Source organism: Lampris incognitus, chromosome 1 (genome assembly GCF_029633865.1).
Source record: "Lampris incognitus isolate fLamInc1 chromosome 1, fLamInc1.hap2, whole genome shotgun sequence".
Classification (NCBI taxonomy): domain Eukaryota; kingdom Metazoa; phylum Chordata; class Actinopteri; order Lampriformes; family Lampridae; genus Lampris; species Lampris incognitus.
In genome coordinates, this window is record NC_079211.1 from 11,678,539 (window position 1) to 11,698,936 (window position 20,398).

The 20,398-nt window shown below is 42.9% G+C and overlaps 2 protein-coding genes across 5 annotated transcripts in view; one reads left to right on the forward strand and one right to left on the reverse strand.

Annotated features, from left to right (window-relative positions):
• ubxn1 (UBX domain protein 1) lies at window positions 1-9,304 on the forward strand. Of its 4 annotated transcripts, none has more exons than XM_056299159.1 (10): window positions 1-35; window positions 1,132-1,196; window positions 1,355-1,408; window positions 2,099-2,226; window positions 2,653-2,743; window positions 2,998-3,189; window positions 4,442-4,493; window positions 4,633-4,755; window positions 5,939-6,122; window positions 7,238-9,304. In XM_056299159.1, the coding sequence occupies exons 2-10, from the start codon at window positions 1,138-1,140 to the stop codon at window positions 7,276-7,278; spliced, it is 924 nt and encodes a 307-aa protein (XP_056155134.1). In that variant the 5' UTR covers window positions 1-35; window positions 1,132-1,137; the 3' UTR covers window positions 7,279-9,304. The 4 variants fall into 4 exon arrangements, with proteins under 4 accessions (XP_056155134.1, XP_056155206.1, XP_056155273.1 ...); XM_056299231.1 differs by having other exon boundaries at window positions 18-35; window positions 1,135-1,196; XM_056299298.1 differs by having other exon boundaries at window positions 25-99.
• The window catches only part of si:ch211-114c17.1 (pre-mRNA-processing factor 39), a 20,394-nt gene continuing 9,265 nt past the window's right edge, over window positions 9,270-20,398 (reverse strand). The window contains exons 8-15 of the mRNA XM_056299038.1: window positions 20,186-20,303; window positions 19,747-19,904; window positions 19,331-19,457; window positions 18,693-18,964; window positions 17,269-17,453; window positions 16,575-16,649; window positions 15,227-15,401; window positions 9,270-9,405 (exon numbers count right to left, since the gene is read on the reverse strand). Of these exons, the coding sequence (XP_056155013.1) occupies window positions 9,334-9,405; window positions 15,227-15,401; window positions 16,575-16,649; window positions 17,269-17,453; window positions 18,693-18,964; window positions 19,331-19,457; window positions 19,747-19,904; window positions 20,186-20,303 (1,182 nt within the window). The 3' untranslated portion in view covers window positions 9,270-9,333. The remainder of the gene's footprint in view (window positions 9,406-15,226; window positions 15,402-16,574; window positions 16,650-17,268; window positions 17,454-18,692; window positions 18,965-19,330; window positions 19,458-19,746; window positions 19,905-20,185; window positions 20,304-20,398) is intronic.

Here is a 20,398-nt window from a genome sequence, read left to right on the forward strand (position 1 = left end):
TTGCCGTATTGCGGAAGCGGTGTTGGCTAACTGATGTGAGTAGTTAACGTTACCTCCTCAGAGATCTTAGTAGCCTGTTGACCATTAGAAAAATAATATGTAAGTGTTTCTGGTATGCGTAGCATAGGCCTACTATCTCACATCTGTAGCGAAAATAACAGCATATTACGATCCCCATGATTTTACACAAGACCACTCAGAAGGCTGGTGCTAGCTAGCATGTAGCTAATTATAGATAGCCATTACTGTTGTACCCAGCCAGCTAGCCAGGATAGGTTAGCAAATATTCTGGTCGGTTCTCTTAAGTCGTCTATTTGCAAACTTAATTTTTATTTACCTTGTGAGCGTCGCTCGTTTATTAAGGAGTAACTACTATCAATATACCAGTCAATCAAACTTTATTTATATAGCACATTTCGAACACGGTACATGTGAATGTAGTGCGGTTTTCATGAAGCGAAAGTGCACAGCTAAATGTAAGTGATAGTGACAGTGAGGAAAAATAAAATGAAGTATATATGAGACATTAATTGAATTCAAACAGTCGATACATGGCTGAAAGTGGAAGGGGATACTTAAGGTGAAAGCAGGGTTAAACTATGTTTTGAGCAAACGCGTAAAAGTTATAAGTAGGCTGAAATGTCCCGGACTGCGGAGTTGTCCACATCTTCCGCCACCTTGTCTCATGTTTGATTAACTAAAACGCCTTCTGGACGAATTGTTTTCGCCTTGGGTGGCCTGGCTCAGTAGGTAGGGTGGGTCGTCTAGTCAAGACAGTTTTATTTGTATAGAATCGGAAGGTCGCTGGTTCGATCTCCGACTCCTTCAGAGAGCTTGTCGAAGTGTCCTTGAGCAAGACACTGAACCCCCCTAACTGCTCTTGATGAGCAGGCTGGCGTCTCGCGTGGCAGCCTCCACCATCAGTGTATGAATGTGCGTGTGAATGGGTGAGGCACGCACTGTAAAGCGCTTTGAGTGGTCGGTAGTCTAGAAAAGTGCTATATAAATGCAGCCCATTTCCCTTTGTATAACCAGGTCAATTGTTTCCCTCAAATGGCATATTGCAGCGGTTGTACATGCGATAATTAGTCAGTCATTGGACTTAATCACCCTATTGAACCTGCCTTTCAGCAGAAGATGGCAGAACTAACAACGCTGGAGAGCCTGCTGGAAATGGGCTTTGGCAGAAACAGAGCGTGAGTAACAATTGTTTGAAAACGATCCCCTCTATGTGGACAGAATGTTCCATCAAACGCATAATTTAGAGTTATGCAGAGACCAAACTCGACTAGTAAAACTACCAAGCAGTTTAACATGTGTTAATCTACCTATCCTTCTGTTGACATATTTACAGGGAGAAGGCGGTGGCAAACACAGGGAACCAGGGGATAGAACGAGCCATGGACTGGTAAATTTGCTGCTGTCATAGTCCTAATACTCAGGAATGAACATTGCAGTTTTAACTGAACATGTTATCTTCACGGCCCTAAGTCAACATTGAAGGCCACCCCTGCAATTTATTCAACCTTAGTTTAACTCTTTCAAAACCTGGGTGAGTGTGAGCCATCTGCCTTTTTGTTTTTTAGGGGGGATTTTCCCTCCCTTTTTCTCCCCAATTGTATCCGGCCAATTACCCCACTCTTCCTCTTCCAAGCTATCCTGGTCGCTGCTCCACCCCCTCCTCCTACCCAGGGAGGGCTGGAGACTACCACTTGCCTCCTCCGATACATGTGGAGTTGCCAGCTGCTTCTTTTCACCCGACAGTGAAGTTTTGCCAGGGGGGACATAGCACGTGGGAGGATCACGCTATTCCCCCCCCCACCGAACAGAGGCCCGACCGACCAGAGGAGGCACTAGTACAGCGACCAGTACACATGCCCACATCTGGCTTCCCATTTGCAGACACGGCCAATTGTGTCTGTAGGGATGCCCGACCAAGCCGGAGGTAACACAGAGATTCGAACTGGAGATCCCTGTGTTGGTAGGCAATGGAATAGACCGCTACGCTAACCGGACGCCCATGATCCATCAGTCTTAATGGTCACGCATAAAATATTAATTCAACACTTACCTCCTTTCTGTGGTTTGTCTTCATAAGGTTAGTGGAGCATGAAAATGACCCTGACATTGATGAGCCCTATGTGCCCCCTGTGGGCAGCGTCCTTGGAGATGCATCAGAGAGCCAGCCAATCCCAGCACAACCCACAGTAGCAGACAACGCTGAAGGCAAGTATCTGTTGTGGTCTTTTTGACAGAAAGGATTCTCTTAAAGTGGTGAAAGGAGATGTTTTTTTTAATCACTGTAATAGACAAATGTTCCCCATGCTATAGCATATGCATTTTCCTTCAGAAAAAGATGAAGTAGCCACTAGATAGGAAAAAAAAGTATAGCCCTTGTTGATATTAAGTATTAGCCAGAGAAGCCTTAAGCAAATATTTTTTCAAATATGAAACATGGGTGGGTTGCTTATCAGTTTTTCTCTCTATATCGGTCACATTTTTACGTTCATGCCAAAGAGCATATTGGCGGTTTTATTGTTTTTGAAAGGTGTGTTTGGAGGCTTTGAGATAAGATGGCCTACTCAGGTTTTATTTCCCTTTGCCTTTGAGATGCTTCAATCAAAGATTTATTAATGTCTCCTTCTCTATCAGTGACAGAGGGTGTAGACATGACCCTAGAGGACGAGGAGGGGAATGGCAGGCGGCCGATGACGGAGGATGAAAAACGTGAGCAAGTCAAAAGGTCAGAGTGTAGACATTATTGGCAGCTTTATCACCAATATGCTCCTCTGATCCCCACATGAGGAAAGTACTCAAAAGACTCAGAGAGATGCACCACTAGCAGCAGCTTCACTGCTCTCTGTGTACTAAACCAAGTGTACAGGCCACCTATTATCCAAAACTTCTTTGGGTACCTCCTTAATATCTGCAAAACCCTGTACTTCATGCAAAATAAGCTAGTGCCTGTATTTGTCTGTGTGCACACAAATCCTGTAGGCTAGAAGAGCTGATGCGGGTGAAGCAGGCGGAGCGGAGAGAGAGGGAGCGGCAGGAGGAGGTGGAGAGAGAGAAGCAGCGGAGGAAGCAGGGCCAAGAGCTGCTGCAGATCCGACAGAAGCTGCAGGATGATGAGATGAAGAAACTGGCCGATGAGCGCAGGAGAGAGAAGATGGAGGACAAAATGGCCAAGTATGTCACCGTGCCTGAGAGCTGGAAGGTTTAAAATGATAGCCTTTGTTTTTTTAATTTATCTTTTTTGTTTTGTTTCTTGCTTATTATTTCTCATTCTACACATAACATTGTCAAAGTTCATCAAGCATCCTAAATCCAAAGTAAGCCTGGGGGGGGGGGCATCGACTCTCGCAGTCATTTCATGAACATCTAGCCTCAAAATTGTTCTTTCAGCACATATGCAAACATGGAAAAGCTGATCAAGGAATTATTTCATTCTGCCCTGTGGAACTAGCTTATCAGGAAGTAATTCTGCCTATTTGAGACAATGATATTTATTTCTGGGTGAAATGGGAAAAAAAAGAAAACTCTTTTCCTCAACATTTTCATTGAGGTCCTTCCCTAATGTATTGTAATGAGGCCAAGAGAGTTAAAGAAAAAGCACAAACAAATACACCAGGTTTTAATTTTAGCCCCCCCCCCCCGAAAATAAATTCAACTATTTGGTTAAATAATCTATGAAATTAAATAACAATGTGCTAAAGGGTGTCTGGGTAGCGTGGCGGTCTATTCTGTTGCCTACCAACACAGGGATCGTCTGTTCGAATCCCTGTGTTACCTCCGTCTTGGTCAGGCGTCCCTGCAGACACAATTAGCTGTGCCTGCGGGTGGGAAGCTGGATGTGGGTAAGTGTCCTGGTCGCTGCACTAGCGCATCCTCTGGTTGGTCGGGGTGCCTGTTCGGGGGGGGGGGACTGGGGGGAATAGCGTGATCCTCCCACGTGCTACATCCCCCTGGCAAAACTCCTCACTGTCAGGTGAAAAGAAGCGGCTGGCGACTCCACATGTATCGGAGGAGACACGTGGTAGTCTGAAGCCCTCCCCGGATCAGGGGGGGGGGGCGCAAGACTGGGACAGCTTGGAAAATAGGGTAATTGGCCAAGTACACAATTAGGGCGACAAAGGGGGGGTGGGGACAATCTGCTAAACATGATAGAGAAGGAATTTAGCAAAGAAGTCTCCTCAGACAAGACTATGAAATGACCTGCATTTTAATATGTTCAGATATATTTACACATTTTTAACATATTCTATGTACATCTTCATCATGTCAACATGATGAAGATGTAGGTAATGTGTGGGGCAGCTAGTCTCACAGCCATCAAACTTTATAACAAGTTTCAGAGACGACGTGTAATGCTTGTCACATTTTGTGGTAATCCTGTGACCTGTGTTCTTCATCCTGTCCGTCATTCTTGTTTTTTTGTCAGGCAAAGGGTTAAAGAGAAGATAGCACGTGACAGAGAGGAGAGAGCACAAAAGGTACCTATCTTGGTGTATGTTGACAAACACAAAAGTATATATATACCAAAGTTTTTATATAGTTCCCTCCTTGATTTGTTCTTTTGTGGGTCTTCTCTTAAAGATACCTTCTACCTATCTGTTCCTTTGTTTCTACTAGTTTGGAGGTGGGGGGTCCACCAGCACGGCGGTGACCTCTTCCCTCACCCAGCCCAGCCCCTCATCGCCCACCAGTCAGGGCCCGCCACCAACCAAGAAGGAGTATGATGAGTGCAGGATACAGGTACGAGGCCCTGCCATTCACCTCCATACTGTCCTTAGAGCAAACACAGCATAGAGATCTTGGATCTTTTGATTCTGGGAAGATTCATTTGACAAACCCTCTGTTAAAAGGGCTCTGTCAATAGAACTGACTTAATTAGAATCCCTTCCATCTGTATTACAGAACTGAACAAGGTGCTAGAACCCATCCAATTGTGTATTTTCCAATGCAAAATGAACTTTTCATTAATTGACAGCCCCATGAATGTTTCAGCGTATAGGAATACAGGTAACAGGTTTAAAGTTAAAATCCTGATGGTTTACATCAACCGCTGTCCTTTTTGATACTTTCCATTGCAGATGTATTAGCTATGCATGAATAGTCAAATTATCAATGCTTTTGTAGTTGCTCATTTTAATGTTTAATTTCAGGTGGGAGTTTAACAGGAAAAACAATATGTGCATAGTATTTTATATCTTCACCATAGCAGCTAGATATAAAAGAATAACGCAGGTAGTGGTGAGTTTGAAGAAACAAGGTTGTGGTGGCTAATAAGCACATATGGCAGACCAAGCTCGTAAATGCACTTACAAACAGATAGTACAACATTGATAACTAGAACTCAGGTTCAGCCATGTCTTTTTGTTTAGCAGTGGGGAAGGTGCTGACACAACAGCACGGGTGTCCATCTGATTTCGAATGGCCCTTTAGGCTTTTGAGTGGTAAACTCACCACTGCAGTTACCAGATGTCACCAGAGGTGTCAGTAAAAGGCACAAAACATCTTTGTCAAGTCAAGTCAATTCTATTTGTATAGCCCATTATAACAAATTACAAATTTTCCTCAGTGGGCTTTATAGCAACACAACATCCTGTCCTTAGACCCTCGCATCATATAAGGAACAACTCCCTAAAAAAAAACAACAAAAAAAACAGGGAGAGCAACAGAGGAGGGATCTCTCTCTCCCAAGATGGATAGACGTGCAATGGATGTTGTGTGCACACAATTTACAGAATACAACATTGAAAGAGGATGAAGAATATGATGACGAGGACGCCAAGTCCACCCCTCCCACTTTGTCATCTGATCTTCCCTTTTCTACTCTCTCTCCATTTTACCTTCTGTTCTTTCTATTCAATCCCCCATTCCATTACCACTCCGTTCCACTTCTCCCCGCTTCCCCATTTCCCCCTCCTCCCTACAGGTGCGTCTGCTGGATGGCTCGGCCATCACGGCGGTCTTCAAAGCCCAGGAGCCGCTGGCAGCAGTGCGCGTCTATGTACAGATGAACGGCAACACGCCCGAGGGCCAGGACTTCACGCTGCTGTCACCCTATCCTCGCCACGTCTACACCGAGTTGGATATGGAGAAGCCCCTCAAAGAGCTGGGTGAGACGAGACCTATCAGGATTCTTTTGGTCACGTGATAGGCTTTGTAGACATTATCACTACTAAATATGGTTTTCTTAGGGTTTGGCTATGTTTCTTTATTCATGCCTTGGTCTCACTGACTTTTCAGTGGATTTGCTTTTCTGGAAAGTATGCAGTATTCTACATACAGATCTGGCAGCTCAAATGAACCGACATCAGATCAGTTGTGATGTTCGAATGAAATTACATTATGCTTAAAGAAAATGGTAAATTTACTGTGAATTCTACTTTAGAGTGGATATCTTGTTTTATTTTATTTTATTTTTTTTGTATGAGCAAGTTGTATCACGGCTGGGCGATATGGCCAATATAGCCTAAAAATACTGTGATATTTTTAGGCTATATTGCAATACACGATATATATCTCTATTTTGAAATCTCTAAAGCACTTCATAAATGCTTTATTTAACCCTTTGATGCATACAATCACACCAGTGTGATGATTCTAGTCGTCCCTGCAACATGTCTGCATTAAAACATCCATTAGTGGTTTCTGTTGGAATAATTTGGGGAAATCACAACCAAGTTAAGTGTAATTTTTCGGGGCCAATTCGTCCACCTCCATCTTCCATTATCATTTCCGAATTCAACACATAGAAACTTGGCTTGGCGCGTCACTTCTTTCACTCTCTCCAGGTTCTTTCCCTGTTCCCTCCAGATACAAAACAAACGCCTCACCTATATATACATCACACACACTCGCCCAGGAGAGTGGTCTGGATGGGCGGGCGAGTGTGTGCGACGTATGTCTGCAAGTTTTTTCTTTGTGTCTCTGAGGGACAGAGAGAGCCATAGCAGAAGGTGAGAGAACCGAAATGCCAAAGTAAGTCCCATGCCGGCGAACTAAAAAAAATTACATGACAATTTGTAGTCGATGTTGGCAATATAGTCCTTTACTATATCCTGTGTAGAACAAGCCGCAATACATCAAGTACATTTGATATATCGCCCACCCCTAAGTGGAATTCACACATACTTGATTTATTCAGTCCACCCTTCAACAGCACACTTGAGATGTGCTGTGCTTCAAAGTGCTTGTGCTGTCCAGCTGACTTGTTTTTTTGCCTGTTCAGGTTTGGTGCCTTCAGCTGTATTAGTTGTCACCAAAAAGTGAGAAGAGGAGGAGCTGCTCTGTGAGCCTACCTCGCCGCCACCTATACTACATCAAAACAAGAGAGCCCAGCAGTGGACAGCAGAGATAATACAACCCAGGAGGGGAAGGGGGTCTAACCCTGACCTTGCAGAATCATTCAATTTGCCAGTGAGCTTAACTTTAACAGTTAGGTGTAGCTTTAGGCTGCATTCAGGTGATTTGGAAGTCCTCTTGCTGCTTGTCATTAAATATAACAAAAGTCACAGATAAAAGAGAAGGACAAAAAAAAACTTGCGACTTGTTGAAAAATTGTACAAAGCCCATCCTGGGCTGAGTCATTGATTTGACTGGAAAGCAGTTGCGCTGGTTAGTGAACTTTACTTTTTTCTAGTAGTTCTTTGAGGATATTGTGAAGATAGCTGGCTATTGATTGATGCTGCTGTGAGGAGGACCCCTCATGACATCAACCTCAGAACATTTACACCACAAATAGACCCTTCTGATCTTAACTTCAACCCATCTTACACCATATCACATAAAACTTCATTGGCTCTGAAGGGGCCTTACGGTTTGGTCTTGCCTCTGATCTTTACGATTCTACGACATTCACTACTTTGCCTGTTTTTTTTTTATAAATTAAAAAGAAATGACAGTTATGTTTGCATAATCATTATGAGCCTATCGGAAATAAAACTGACTTGGAGAATTTGACAGTGGACTGGATGTTCAACGCGTCTTCCTCATGCATGTAAATAGAAAAATTGATTTTTGAATCCGAGTCAAACCTCTTCCTAAATATGACATCGCACAGCCACGTGAGTTTCACATACAATTTTATTGAACAGTGTAAAATGAAGCAAGCAAAGTCATTGATTAAAAAACGTGTATTATGACCAGACATTTATACATTGTACTTCTCCACGCCTTGTCTTCAGCCTCGCTGCATTCATTCTAAAAACAGCCATTTGGAATGGCGTGACATTAAAAAAGATGGTGACATTGACAATTACTGTGCTCATCCAGCTGTTTCTAGAAGCTGAGGTCTTCCTCGTGACACCATTCTGACTAAACAAATGCTGCTGACTGAGAATCTTGGTGTTTCCACCGGCTTGAGACAAAGCCATGATCCAGAGGAGATCTAAACTTTTTTTTTCCACCTATTCGGGAAAAACCCACTTGTATTAAAGCTGGTAGATCTAAACTTTTTTTTTTCTTAACCTAATCAGGAAAAAAAAAATCCATTTTTATTAAAGCTGGGTAGGGGTCTGGTGATTTTCTTTATCAGGCCCATTGCTGCAGCCTGGCATTTAAGGGGCGCAAATGTGAAAAGTTGCCAACCATGACCACTTGAGTCGCATGGCATCGCACACAAACTTCGGGAAGCTACAACTCTGCCGTAACACGCTATGAAACGCAGTTATGTACATTAGAAAAACTATCCTACTTTGTGGAATGAGGCAGGATGTCAACCATACAAGTTCACCTGTATGGCTGTATAAGTGAATAGATTTAAAACGTGCACTAGTGTGCCATCTGAGAATGGAGGAAAATAGGATTTGACCCCAGACGTGACAGAGAGCTGCTTTTCAAAAGAACTGGCTTGATTTTCCAAAAAGCACCTAAGGTCCGAGATTATCTTGATTCATACGAAAAGATGAGCCCATTTCTAAGATGCTTTCGGGACCCGACCCCCCAACACACAAATCCCAACCGGTGGACTTCTCTGCCGAACTACTGTGCTGCGTTTGGCCAAAAGATAGCAGTCACTGTAAAACAGGCTCTTGATGCACCGGGATTAACATGGACACTGAAAACTTGCACCCTTACTTTCTTTCAAACCCTTTCAAATTAACTGGAACCTGATTGAAAAGGTAACGACAGAACGACCCAAGTCCCTTATTTCCATGAATGGAGGCTGGTGAGGCAATCCCAGGGAAGGTCGGACAGAGGAAGGGCACAGAAAGGATGTATGGATCCAATTTAGCAGTGTTAGCAGGCAGACCCGGGGGCACTGGGAGGTTCAGTTGGCTGTCAGATCAGGAGTCATCCTCGCTTTCACATTCACCCTCCTCACCTTTAGCTGGGCGGGTAATAGCCCTGGTTGTAGTTCCAGGTGTTCTGGTAGCCATAGTTGCCGTACTGGGGTTGCTGTATGAAAAGTACCAAACAGATGACTTGACAGACTGGAAGTAGTACACCACGGAGTGGGGAAGTTTGTCAGAGTGTACCAAGCAAGGTAAGAACTCAATTTTACATTAAGCATTTAAGATAACCGTTTGTGAAAATTGAAAAACAAGGATTATGCACAAAAATACAGTGAAATAAAATCTACACTAACTACAGGGCAGGCTGAACTATAATGACCAACACCAGTCTAAAGTAAACAACTGGAAGTCCCAGGCCTGCCCTGACGTCCGTCATAATGACTTTACTATGACAGATTCACTAAAGTCAACTTCAGTATTTCCAAAGTAGCACTTTTCCTCAGAGGCTATTCAAGTCTGTGTTTTGTTTTGTTTTTGTGGGTGGGATCTTTGCTTTTTTGGTAGTTATTTAGGGAGCTCTTCCATTATGTTAGTGGCTGTATCATACATGCCATAGTAGCATATTACTCAGTACGTCAAAATACTATATGAAAGATTTTAGTATGTCCAAAACCATAGTATGCATCAAAATAGTATACCAAGATTACCCCGATGTCATACTTAATCCAGGAAAATATTGTAGTACGTAAACACCGGAAAATATGCTGGCACAAGTATCCCACAATGCACTGCAATATTTGAAAACCTCTGAGCCTCTTGCTCCACCTCCTCTGCCGATCCGGGGAGGGCTGCAGACTACCACATGCCTCCTCCGATACATGTGGAGTCGCCAGCCGCTTCTTTTCACCTGATAGTGAGGAGTTTCACCAGGGGGACGTAGTGCGTGGGAGTATCACATTATTTGCCCCCCCCGAACAGTCGCCCCCAACCGACCAGAGGAGGCGCTAGTGCAGCGACCAGGACACATACCCACATCTGGCTTCCCACCCGCAGACACGGCCAATCGTGTCTGTAGGGGAATTGTGTGTGGAATTGTGTCACATTGCACTTAACGTTCCAGGCCCGAGCACACTTACTACGTCATCACGATGTGACTTTTTGTGTTGAAGAGAAGCGTGCCACACGACTCTCACATGACTTATAGATTTATCGATTATGCAACGCAGTGATTTTCAGTAAATCGTGCTGAACTCATAAGAATATTTTTTTTTAAATGAGACATTCGCATAATTGACGTCAAAGTGTTCTGTGCTCAGAAACGGTTAGCGATCACACTAGATGTGTATCGTGCCCGAGTGCACCCCTTCAAAGAGGCCCAGGGCACGGTACACTGAACTGTGCTCGAGCACATTACAGAGCGATCACACTAGTCAAACGTGCTGGACTTTGGGGATCAAACGTGCTCGGGTATGGTTAGTAAGGTTTACTACACCCTTAGTATTACCTTTCGCTATGCAAAACACAGCTTAGTTAAAGGGGCCATATCATGCTCATTCCAGCTCTATATTTTCTAGCTCATTCCAGCTCTATTTTTTTATTCTGGAACTCCACTAGAGTAGTTTGCATGGTTCACAGTTTAAAAAAAAAATCCTTATTTATCTTACACTGCTCCTTTATGCAGCCCTTCGGTTCATCCTGTCTGAAACAAGCTATTTTAGCTTGTTTTAGCTATCCCTTTAAGCCCCCCCCCCCTCCCTAAAAAGCCCACTACTTTCTTCTGATTAGCAAATTTTCGGAAGCCCGCCAAGGGGAAGATGGGAAACAGAGCTTGATACAACAACAGTGTAGGAGGTTTCGTAAGCAAACTATAAACCTACCAAGTAACAATTTCTCGTTCTTGATTGGAAATGGCAATTTCTAAAATCCATGTTTAATACATGTTTGAGCCTGAATACGATCTGGAATATGAGCGTGGACAACACGAACATCTGCAGCAACAAAGATTACAGCAGGACGTCTCTGGTAAATATTACACTCATTAACCTGCTTATTGTGTGACATCTTGGTGGATTTCAATCACAAGCTGTATATAGTTTCTATATATGTCCCTGTTAATAGATGTGCATGTGGGAAATGCGCTAAAATGGTGACTGAAGTAGAAAATGTCTGCTGTCAGGAAATAACAAAAGTTATGTAGCAAGTAAAATGTAATTCTGCTGTCACTAAACGGCTGTATATAGCTCCCTGATTTGTATATAATAATAACTTTATTTATATAGCACTTTTCTGAAGCAATGTTACAAAATGCTTTACAAAAAAATAAAACCAGACAAGGCAAAAATAAGAGTAAGACCAAATAAGTAAGAGTAAAAATAAAAACAGTATAAATAAAAACAAATATCCAACATTTTTAAAAGCTTTCATAAAAAATTGTTTTTAAGACAAGATTTAAAAGAAGGTAGAGACTTGGTTTGTCTTAGTTCAACAGGACGAGAGTTCCATAGTGTGGGGGCTCTGACAGCAAAAGCCCAATCACCCTTTGTAACAAACCGAGACCTGGGAATAACCAGCAGGGCTCCATCTGCAGATCTTAATGGTAGAGGGAGCATATACCAAGTCAATGAATATCAAATGAAGGTGAAAATGCCAAAAAAGTAATAAAAAGATTTTTTTTTTTGATGGTTCACTGACTTAGCCATCCTAGCGAAAAATATCATTTGCGGGAGACTGTACCCACTCAATCACAGTTCCGTAGAGCAAGAACAGGCGCTCGGGGCATGGAATGGGAATGAAAGCGGCACCATTCTCCCTGTTACAAGTCAATGTACCACTAGAATGACTTTGAAGCTGTTGTTTTAAGGTAAAAATTTTACATAATGTACCTTTAACAGGGTAACTAGTTAAACTGAAACAGCTGCAAGAAAAGCAGTCACATTGTTACTGCAGTCAAACGCTTAAACTCAGATGGGCTTGCTGGGGGTTTAGTCCAATCAGATTACAGCTCATTTGTAAACAGCCTCTCAGCAACAATGGAGGACTCTGCTATTTCATCTAATCCCAGGTTGGTCCCATCTACATTAGTTAACCCTTTACTGGTTGTTTTTGAGACCTTTTTGGTGAGGATTGATCATTGTTATGGGTGAAAAAATATATCTCCCATGATTAACTGACTACTCGACTACTTTTTGGGAGTAGTTGATGACAGCTAAAATGCAGCAGTCGTGAATGCCCTAGTTTCTGGCAGTGTTTTCTGTGGGAGTCAATAACTCCCTTTGGCGTGGACATTGGGCTTTGTAACTCTGTAGACATTTTACATGTACCTCCCAGCTATTTCTGTTGTTCTGGGTAACTCTACTTCCTCGATGGCTCAGTTGAGTTGTGGTGTCCCCCCCTCAAGGCTCAGTTCTTGGCCCCCTTCTCTTTTCTATATACACGCTGCCCCTTGGCCAAGTCATTGTAAATCACGATGTGCTTTACCATTTTTATGCTGACGACACCAAGTTATACAGGTCACTAAAACCCACAGATCCTAGCGCCCTAGCAAATCTCACAACTTGCCTCCCTAACATTAAATCTTGAATGTCCAAAAAATTTTCTCAAATTTAATGATGATAAGTCTGAGGTCATTCTGTTCGGTCCCGAAAATTCCATCAGCCCTTTCGTTACTAATCTTGGTGTCAGGTAGTCTTAAGCAAGCTGAAAAGAATCTCAGGGTAATATTAGATGCCAACCTCGGTTTTGATAATTAAATCAAATATGTTGTTCAGTCATGGAATCAGGAATTGAGAGCACTTTAGTCCTCATTTTATTTCATTTTTTTCTGTCTTTTTTACATATAAACATTTATTCACAAACAGAACACAAAACAATCACTTTTCCACACAGACTGAGGACAACACAGCTCTATTTTCCCTCTATTTTTTTCTGTCTCTGACTACACTGCTCCAGGGCCAAATGTATCAATGTATATTCACAAACTCGGCTCTTGTGCCTCATTTTATTTCATGTACTTGCGTACATGAAATGAAACAAAATATCATTTCCCCCAACCCACAGCAGTGCAACACAAAGACAAAAACACATATCCAAAAACTACAATAACACATATATCCAAACTAACACATATATCTGAACTAACACATATCCAAACTAAAAAATCCCTGTCCCAGAAAACGAATGCCAGTCAGGATGACTGTCGGAACTGCCGGTCTGCATGGGCTAGCACAGCGTTTCTCAAACCTCTCCTGGAGGACCACTTGTCCTGCATGTTTTAGATCTCTCCCTGCTCCAACACAGCTGTATCAAATGATCAACTTGTTATGAGCTCCCGAAGCTGCCTAATAACAAAACTGATCATTTAAATCAGCTGTGTTTGGAGCTGGGAGAGATCTAAAACATGCAGGACAAGTGGTCCTCCAGGAGAGGTTTGAGAAACGCTGGGCTAGCAGTTAGCTTAGTCTTCCATGTTCTGTCAGACTGCCCTCGGTGTTTCCTCTTCAGGCACAGCTCCGGGCAGGACCGTGGTCCGCAGGCCCATCGGATGCAGCAAACCAGGCTCCCCCAGCTGAGCCAGCTCTCCCAGCCAGACACCCTCAACACACCTCCCCGCACTCCACACGACAACACTAAAAACACAGTCAACGCTAGGCGAGGCCGCTGCCGACTGCCCTTGATGTTATCGGAACTGCCAGTTTGCATGGGCTAGCAGTTAACTTAGCTTGCCCCACTTCCGCGTCTTGTCAGACCACCCTTGGTGTTACCTCTTTGGTCGCAGCTTCGGGCAGGGCCATGGTCCCTGGGCCCACAGGACGCAACAGACCAAGCTCTCCCAGCCGATCCAGCGCCAGCTCTCCCAGCCAACAAATGAAGACACAACTTAGATGCAGATGTGGACAAAGACACTGCATGGACAGTACTGGGTGAGGCCCCCGCAAATGTGTATTCACGCCGCCATCTTCCCACACGTGGTTATTTCCCACATGCTTTCTCCAGCTCAAGCTAATCTCCAAAATTAGGTCATTTTTATCAACTGCCGATCTGTAAAAAGTTGTACATGCTTTTATCTATTCTCAGCTTGACTATTGTAATGCACTTTATTTTGGTATTAGCAAAGGCTCCTCCACCGTCTGCAGTAGGTACAAAACGCAGTAGGTACAAAACGCTTGGCTCATTACTGGGACAACGGGGCATGACCATATAACTCCTGTGCTTGCCTCCCTACACTGGCTCCGTTATATTTCGAATTGATTTTAAAATGTTATTCCTCATTTTTTTAAGGCTTTAAATGGTCTTGCTCCTACATACATTTCTGATTTATTGACCTGGTATAAGCCCTCTTGACCATTAAGATCGGCAGAGGGAGCCCTGCTGGTTATTCCCAGGTCTCAGTTTGTTACAAAGGGTGATTGGGCCTTTGCTGTTAGAGCCCCCACACTATGGAACTCGTCATGTCAAATCATCTCTAGCTTCTTTTAAATCTGGCCTTAAAACTTTTCTTTTTATGAAATCTTTTACAAATGTTTGATATTTGTTTTTATTTATTTATACTATTTTTATTTTTACTCTTGCGCATTTGGTCTTACTCTTATTTTTGCCTTGTCTGGTTTTATTTTTTTGTAAAGCATTTTGTAACATTGTTTTAGAAAAGTGCTATATAAATAGTTATTGTTATTATTATAACACACTAAAGGAAAGGGAAAACCCTAAAAAAGCATGATATGACCTCTTTAAAATGAATGGTTATTTTTACATTTAAAAAAATGATGTCAGTCAACTACACCGGTAGAAAATTATAGTGTCATCATCAACCCGCAAATGTATGAAAAGAAGTAGCATGGCTCTTTGACACAGAGTATGTCCAAAAAGCCATAGTACTTTTTACTCATATACCAATAGTACACTGGAAGATATGTAAACACATATGTACGTAATGTGTAGTGTGCAAATTTGGACACAGCCAATGTGTTTCCTGCTCTCTCACGCACCTGGTACCAGTTACTGTAGCCTGCGTAGGCTCCCTGGGCGCTCATGTCACTGCCCATCACAGGAGGAGGCGGCGTGGTTATGGGAACATGTGGCATGGTGGGCGGGACTTGAGGAGTCATGGCCACTGCCGTGCCGTCGTCTGCTTTGCTCAGCTTTTCTGGGTCCTCAATGTCACTGTCAATCAACCAGCAGTCAATCAACAATCCACCGATTAAAGAAATATATGGCTTAGAGAAACAAATATTTGATGTTGGAAGATTGGAGGAAAAATAAATAGATAAATAAAATGTCGAAATTTTTCTGTTGTAGTTCAGTTTTTTCATAATAGCTCAACTCTATGCTATGAAATTGTGTTAAAATTTTGTAATTTGTTGTTTGTCATTTGAGTAGCAACCAACTGTCACGTAGACCCAAAATCTGTGAGAAATTAAGGCTTACTTAATTTTATTCTACAAGTAGTGTTTCAAAGAGTTTTCCCTGGTTTAAATAGCTCCAGTTAACAAGTTCTGGCTTTTTCATTCCTTTATGGTTTTATCTTTTAATTTCCTTTAGGCTTAATCTCTTATAATCTCTTATTAGTTTTTCCATCTTATATGCACTTAAATTGCTTTTAACATTCATTCTATCTTGTAATAGACTTTTAAAGTGACTTTTCATTGTATTTTTTAGGCTTGTGTACCACTTTCTAATGTAAAACACTTAGAGCTGTATTTACATATGAAAGGTGAAAGCCACTTTATTCAACATTGTATTCTTACAACGAATTGTATTTTTACAATGAATGTGTTCTCTGCATTTAACCTATCCTATTGTATAGGAGCAGTGGGCAACTGCAGCGCCCACGGACCAACTCCAGTTCTTCTTTCCATTGCCTTGGTCAGGGGCACAGACAGGAGGATCAACCCTAACGTGCATGTTTCTTTTGATGGTGGGGGAAACCGGAGCACCCGGAGAAAACCCACGCAGACACGGGGAGAACATGCAAACTCCACACAGAAAGGACCTGGGACGGCCTGGGGTTTGAACCCAGAACCTTCTTGCTGTGAGGCAACAGTGCTAACCACTGAGCCACCGTGCTGAAACTTGCTATATAAATACAGTTTATACTAATAATCATAATAACAATGACCAAAAACATATCAAACATGAGACCACTCTGGTGTGGAATTCATATGATTACCTTTGCAAAATTATTAAGATTGCATGCCTTTTTTTAATCAGCAAATACTACCGATTGTAATTCAGGTCATTTTTGACCCAGTCATGGAGGACAGTAGTTTCAAATGATCTGTGCATCTAAGGATTAACATGATTAAGTTGGAGTCAGTCCATCCATTTGTCTCTTACCCATTTTCTGCTCCTCTCTTTTTGCCTCCTAGCTCCTTCAGTAGTTTCTGATGTTCCTCGTAGATGGACAGCACACTGAAGACGACATACACACAGGATATATTCAGCTCCTCTTCAAGCTCAAATTCTATAAGGCGGTGAATAGTCTTCTATGCCACTTAATATTTTACTTGACTAGGTGGATACAAACAGAAAGTTACAATCCTGAGGAATGTTGTTTTTGTTGGACATACTGACACGTATGGTGATATGTGGTAACTGCAGTAGTGTTTAAACACTTAATCCAAGAGATCCATTCAAAATGAAACAGGATCGCCAGTGCTGTTGTGTCAGTACCTTCTCCACCACTGAATGGAAAAGAATGGCTGAACCAAAGTATTAGCTAGTTATTTAAAAGGTTGGTTCCTTTTTAAAACTCACTGCTACCCCCCACTTTCATTTGCATTTGTCTGTTATGGTGAAGATGTTAAACACCATACACAAGGAAAGTCCAACCCAACAGTAATCATTAAAACGAAAAACTACAAAAGGGTCATGATTTGGTATTCATGGATTAGCTATTGTCATGGATTAGCTAATGACACAAGTTTATGTACAAGCGTTCAGGATTGTAAGTTTAAATCACAAACCAAGTCGCAAATGGGGGTACAACACATGGCACAAAACAGTCCAAACTGCTGCTGTGAAGTCTGACCTCTGGATGGAGTTCCCATAGTCCTCAGCGTACTGCAGGCCCCTCTGGGAGAAGAGGATCTTGACGCGTGGGGAGAGAGGTGCAGCCAGGGCTCGCGTCACACACTCCTGCACCCCCTCTGCTGAGCCGCGCGGGTCCCCTGACACCTCCAGCTCCAATAGGTTTAGGTGCAGCTTACCATTATCCTGCAGGAGGGACAGATGGAAGGAGGGCGAGAAAGAGATAGACATGGTCAAGGCTCAGCGTTTTCGGTTTTTATTTTTCAAAGCCATCCAGTATGCTGAATTTCGCCACAAGAAGACACGGTTACATAACCTCACACAAACAGGAACAACTTTTGAATCCGTGGAAACATAAAATCCAGGTGAAAATCAGTTTAAACCGATCTGCTCCTTTTAAAAAATCTGGGTATTTTTTGGTGAAAATCGGTAAAACCCCAAAACGCTGAGCCTTGACAATGGTAGACAAGAAGGAAATAGTACCGCCTGAGAGAAGAGAGACATCGGCCTCAGCAAACTGTGAGCTATGCACCCTAACAAAGAGAAGACGATCTTTGGCAGGCTTAGTTCAGTTAAGCAAGGCAGTGAGTAACATTTAAAATGACTGATCAGAAGCATGTTCAGACGGCTCCACTTTTCTATGTTAATGTCATTTTGAACGGAAGACCAAAACATGAGCCGCACAAGTCAGCAATATGTTTTCATGCCAACATCAAATATCTAATTCAGCAAGGAAATGTAGAGTTTTGTTTACTACTTTGGGTTAGGCGTACATTGTTCAACCAAAAACTAATGTCTATGGAGGCAGAGGAAGGAGTCAAAAAGGAAGTCAAACCACACCATGTATCCTTTAAAGCCTGCCTTTCTTGTTGTTGCTTGTCAGCTCACATGAAATAAGCTCTGTCCACATCGTTTTGAAAAACTGATCCATTTCTCATCTTTAGAAAACGCTTCACTCTTTTCACAAAGAGGTGGGGAGTAGCACGTTTACCAAAGCAAACATTTTACACGTTGTCCAAACAGCACAAAAGAGGAACGCCTTAATGACTGGAGAGGACAATTAAGTGGACAAGTACAATCACAAACCAGCTACTGACTGAGGATACAAAAAAATGTTTTGATATCTTTAAAAAGTCTTAAATTGTTGCTCCTTCCTCTGAATACTCCAGTCTGACGTGTGCTACTATGTCCTAAGTTGTTTTTAATTTTTTTGCTAGATTGGGAGGGGGGGATTGTTTGTAATGTCTCTTCCATAAAGACCCCAGGAAGAATATCTACTAACTTGATAGCAGATAACGAGGACTTGAATTAAAGAACTGATCTATTTCTGAAAAACTATCAGTTTGCTAAAAACAGCTTGAATGAGTTGTACGAGATAAACGTGGCCACAGCCTGGGTCCAGACTATCTTCTGTTGGTCGCTCACCGGACTTATTTGCAGGGCCTCCTGGAGAACTATGCGGGCCTTCCCAGGGCTCCGGCCCAGCTTCAGCAGCAGCCGTGCCAGCTTGATGGAATAGAAGGCGTGGAGCGAGGGCTTCTCTATGGACTGGGCCACCGCTTCCCGCAGCAGGGCCTCTGACTCGTCCAGCCGACCTGCCCTTCTCTCCAAGCCGGCCCTGCGGAGACGGACCACAGCCAACCCCGGCAGGGTTTTCTCCAGATCCACCAGCACACGCCGCGCCTCATCCAGGTCACCTGACGGAGGGAAAGAACAGATTTCCAAGTACGTGGCAGCTACTAAAAGATTGATCTCTCACAGCAAACTGATTTTTTTTCAGAAATTGAAGATTCTTGGAAAGAAAAATCTATCTTAAAAAAATATCTTAAAAAATACACATTATTTTCTATTTGAAGGCTGCTTTTATCCAGAGGTCCCTGCAATTAGAGATGAGTTCAACTCCTGTTTTTGAGAATCGATTTGTTGATGCTGTTCATGTTTAATTAATCAAATCCCCTCCCCCCCTTTGTAAATCTTTGTTTTGCTTACATTATGTAGTATGTTCTTGTGTGTGTGTGTGTGAGCTTTTTTGTACTGTGTGGAGAGCACTTATTTTCTCTTACCATGCCTCTCCTCAAAAGTGGCCCACTGCATGTGGATGGTGTGTTTGTGAGTCAGATGGATTTGGCAGGCTCGCCTGTACAAAGCACGAGCCTCTTCCACACTCTTTGGTTCCAGGTACTGCACATACTGAAGAGCGCACACAAGCACACATTACTCAGATGTGGCACACACCACTCTGAAAACAAGTATGGTAAATCAGAAATACACCCACACACTTCCTCTTTTGCACCAAGCAAGAAGCTTTCAGAGAGAAACAGAGGCTGGATAAAAATAAATGCAAGACTCAAGACATAAACCTGCCTCTGAACATATACATCGTGTACATCTGGGGACAGACAGACAGTCAGACAGACAGACAGACAGACACACACACACACACACACACACACACACGCACACACTTTTTAAACCTCACCCTGGACCAGAACTCCTCGTAGAGAGCGCAGGCGATAAGACAGCGTTCAAACAGGATGTGGACCCTGCGGTCGTCGACAGCAACCCCACTGCTACCCTCTGACCCCTCCTCGGGCTGGGGCGCGGCCTCTGATCCTTGCTGGGCTTCTTGGGTGGGATCTAGGTACAGAAAACAATGTCATAATAGTATGTGCTTTCAGATGAAGTCAAATTCACAGAACTATAAAGGCTGTTGGATACGGTGGATTAAAATTAGGCCTAAAGCCTTTTTAAAATCGGGACCCTCCATAAGTGTTTTATGAAAGAAAGAAATTAGACACTTTGTAAATTGATATACTGATGCCCACGCATGATAGGATGTAATGTTAATGCCCTTAACATTAAACACAAAGAACTGTGGGACAGTGCCAAAATTTGACAAATGTCTGTCACTGAATTACCTTCACTTGAGTCTTTGGTGTCCTTGTTTAGCTGGGCTATCTCCCAGTCCAGGTAAGAGTGCCAGGCCCTCAGCTGAACACGGTCAAGGGGCTTAACATGAAAGTAGGGCCGCTTGATCTGCAAGATGGTGAGTAGACAGAGACAGAGCGAGTATGAGAGAGGAAATAGGAGGGGGGACACATAAAGCACAACTGAGATTCAATGGTGAGCAG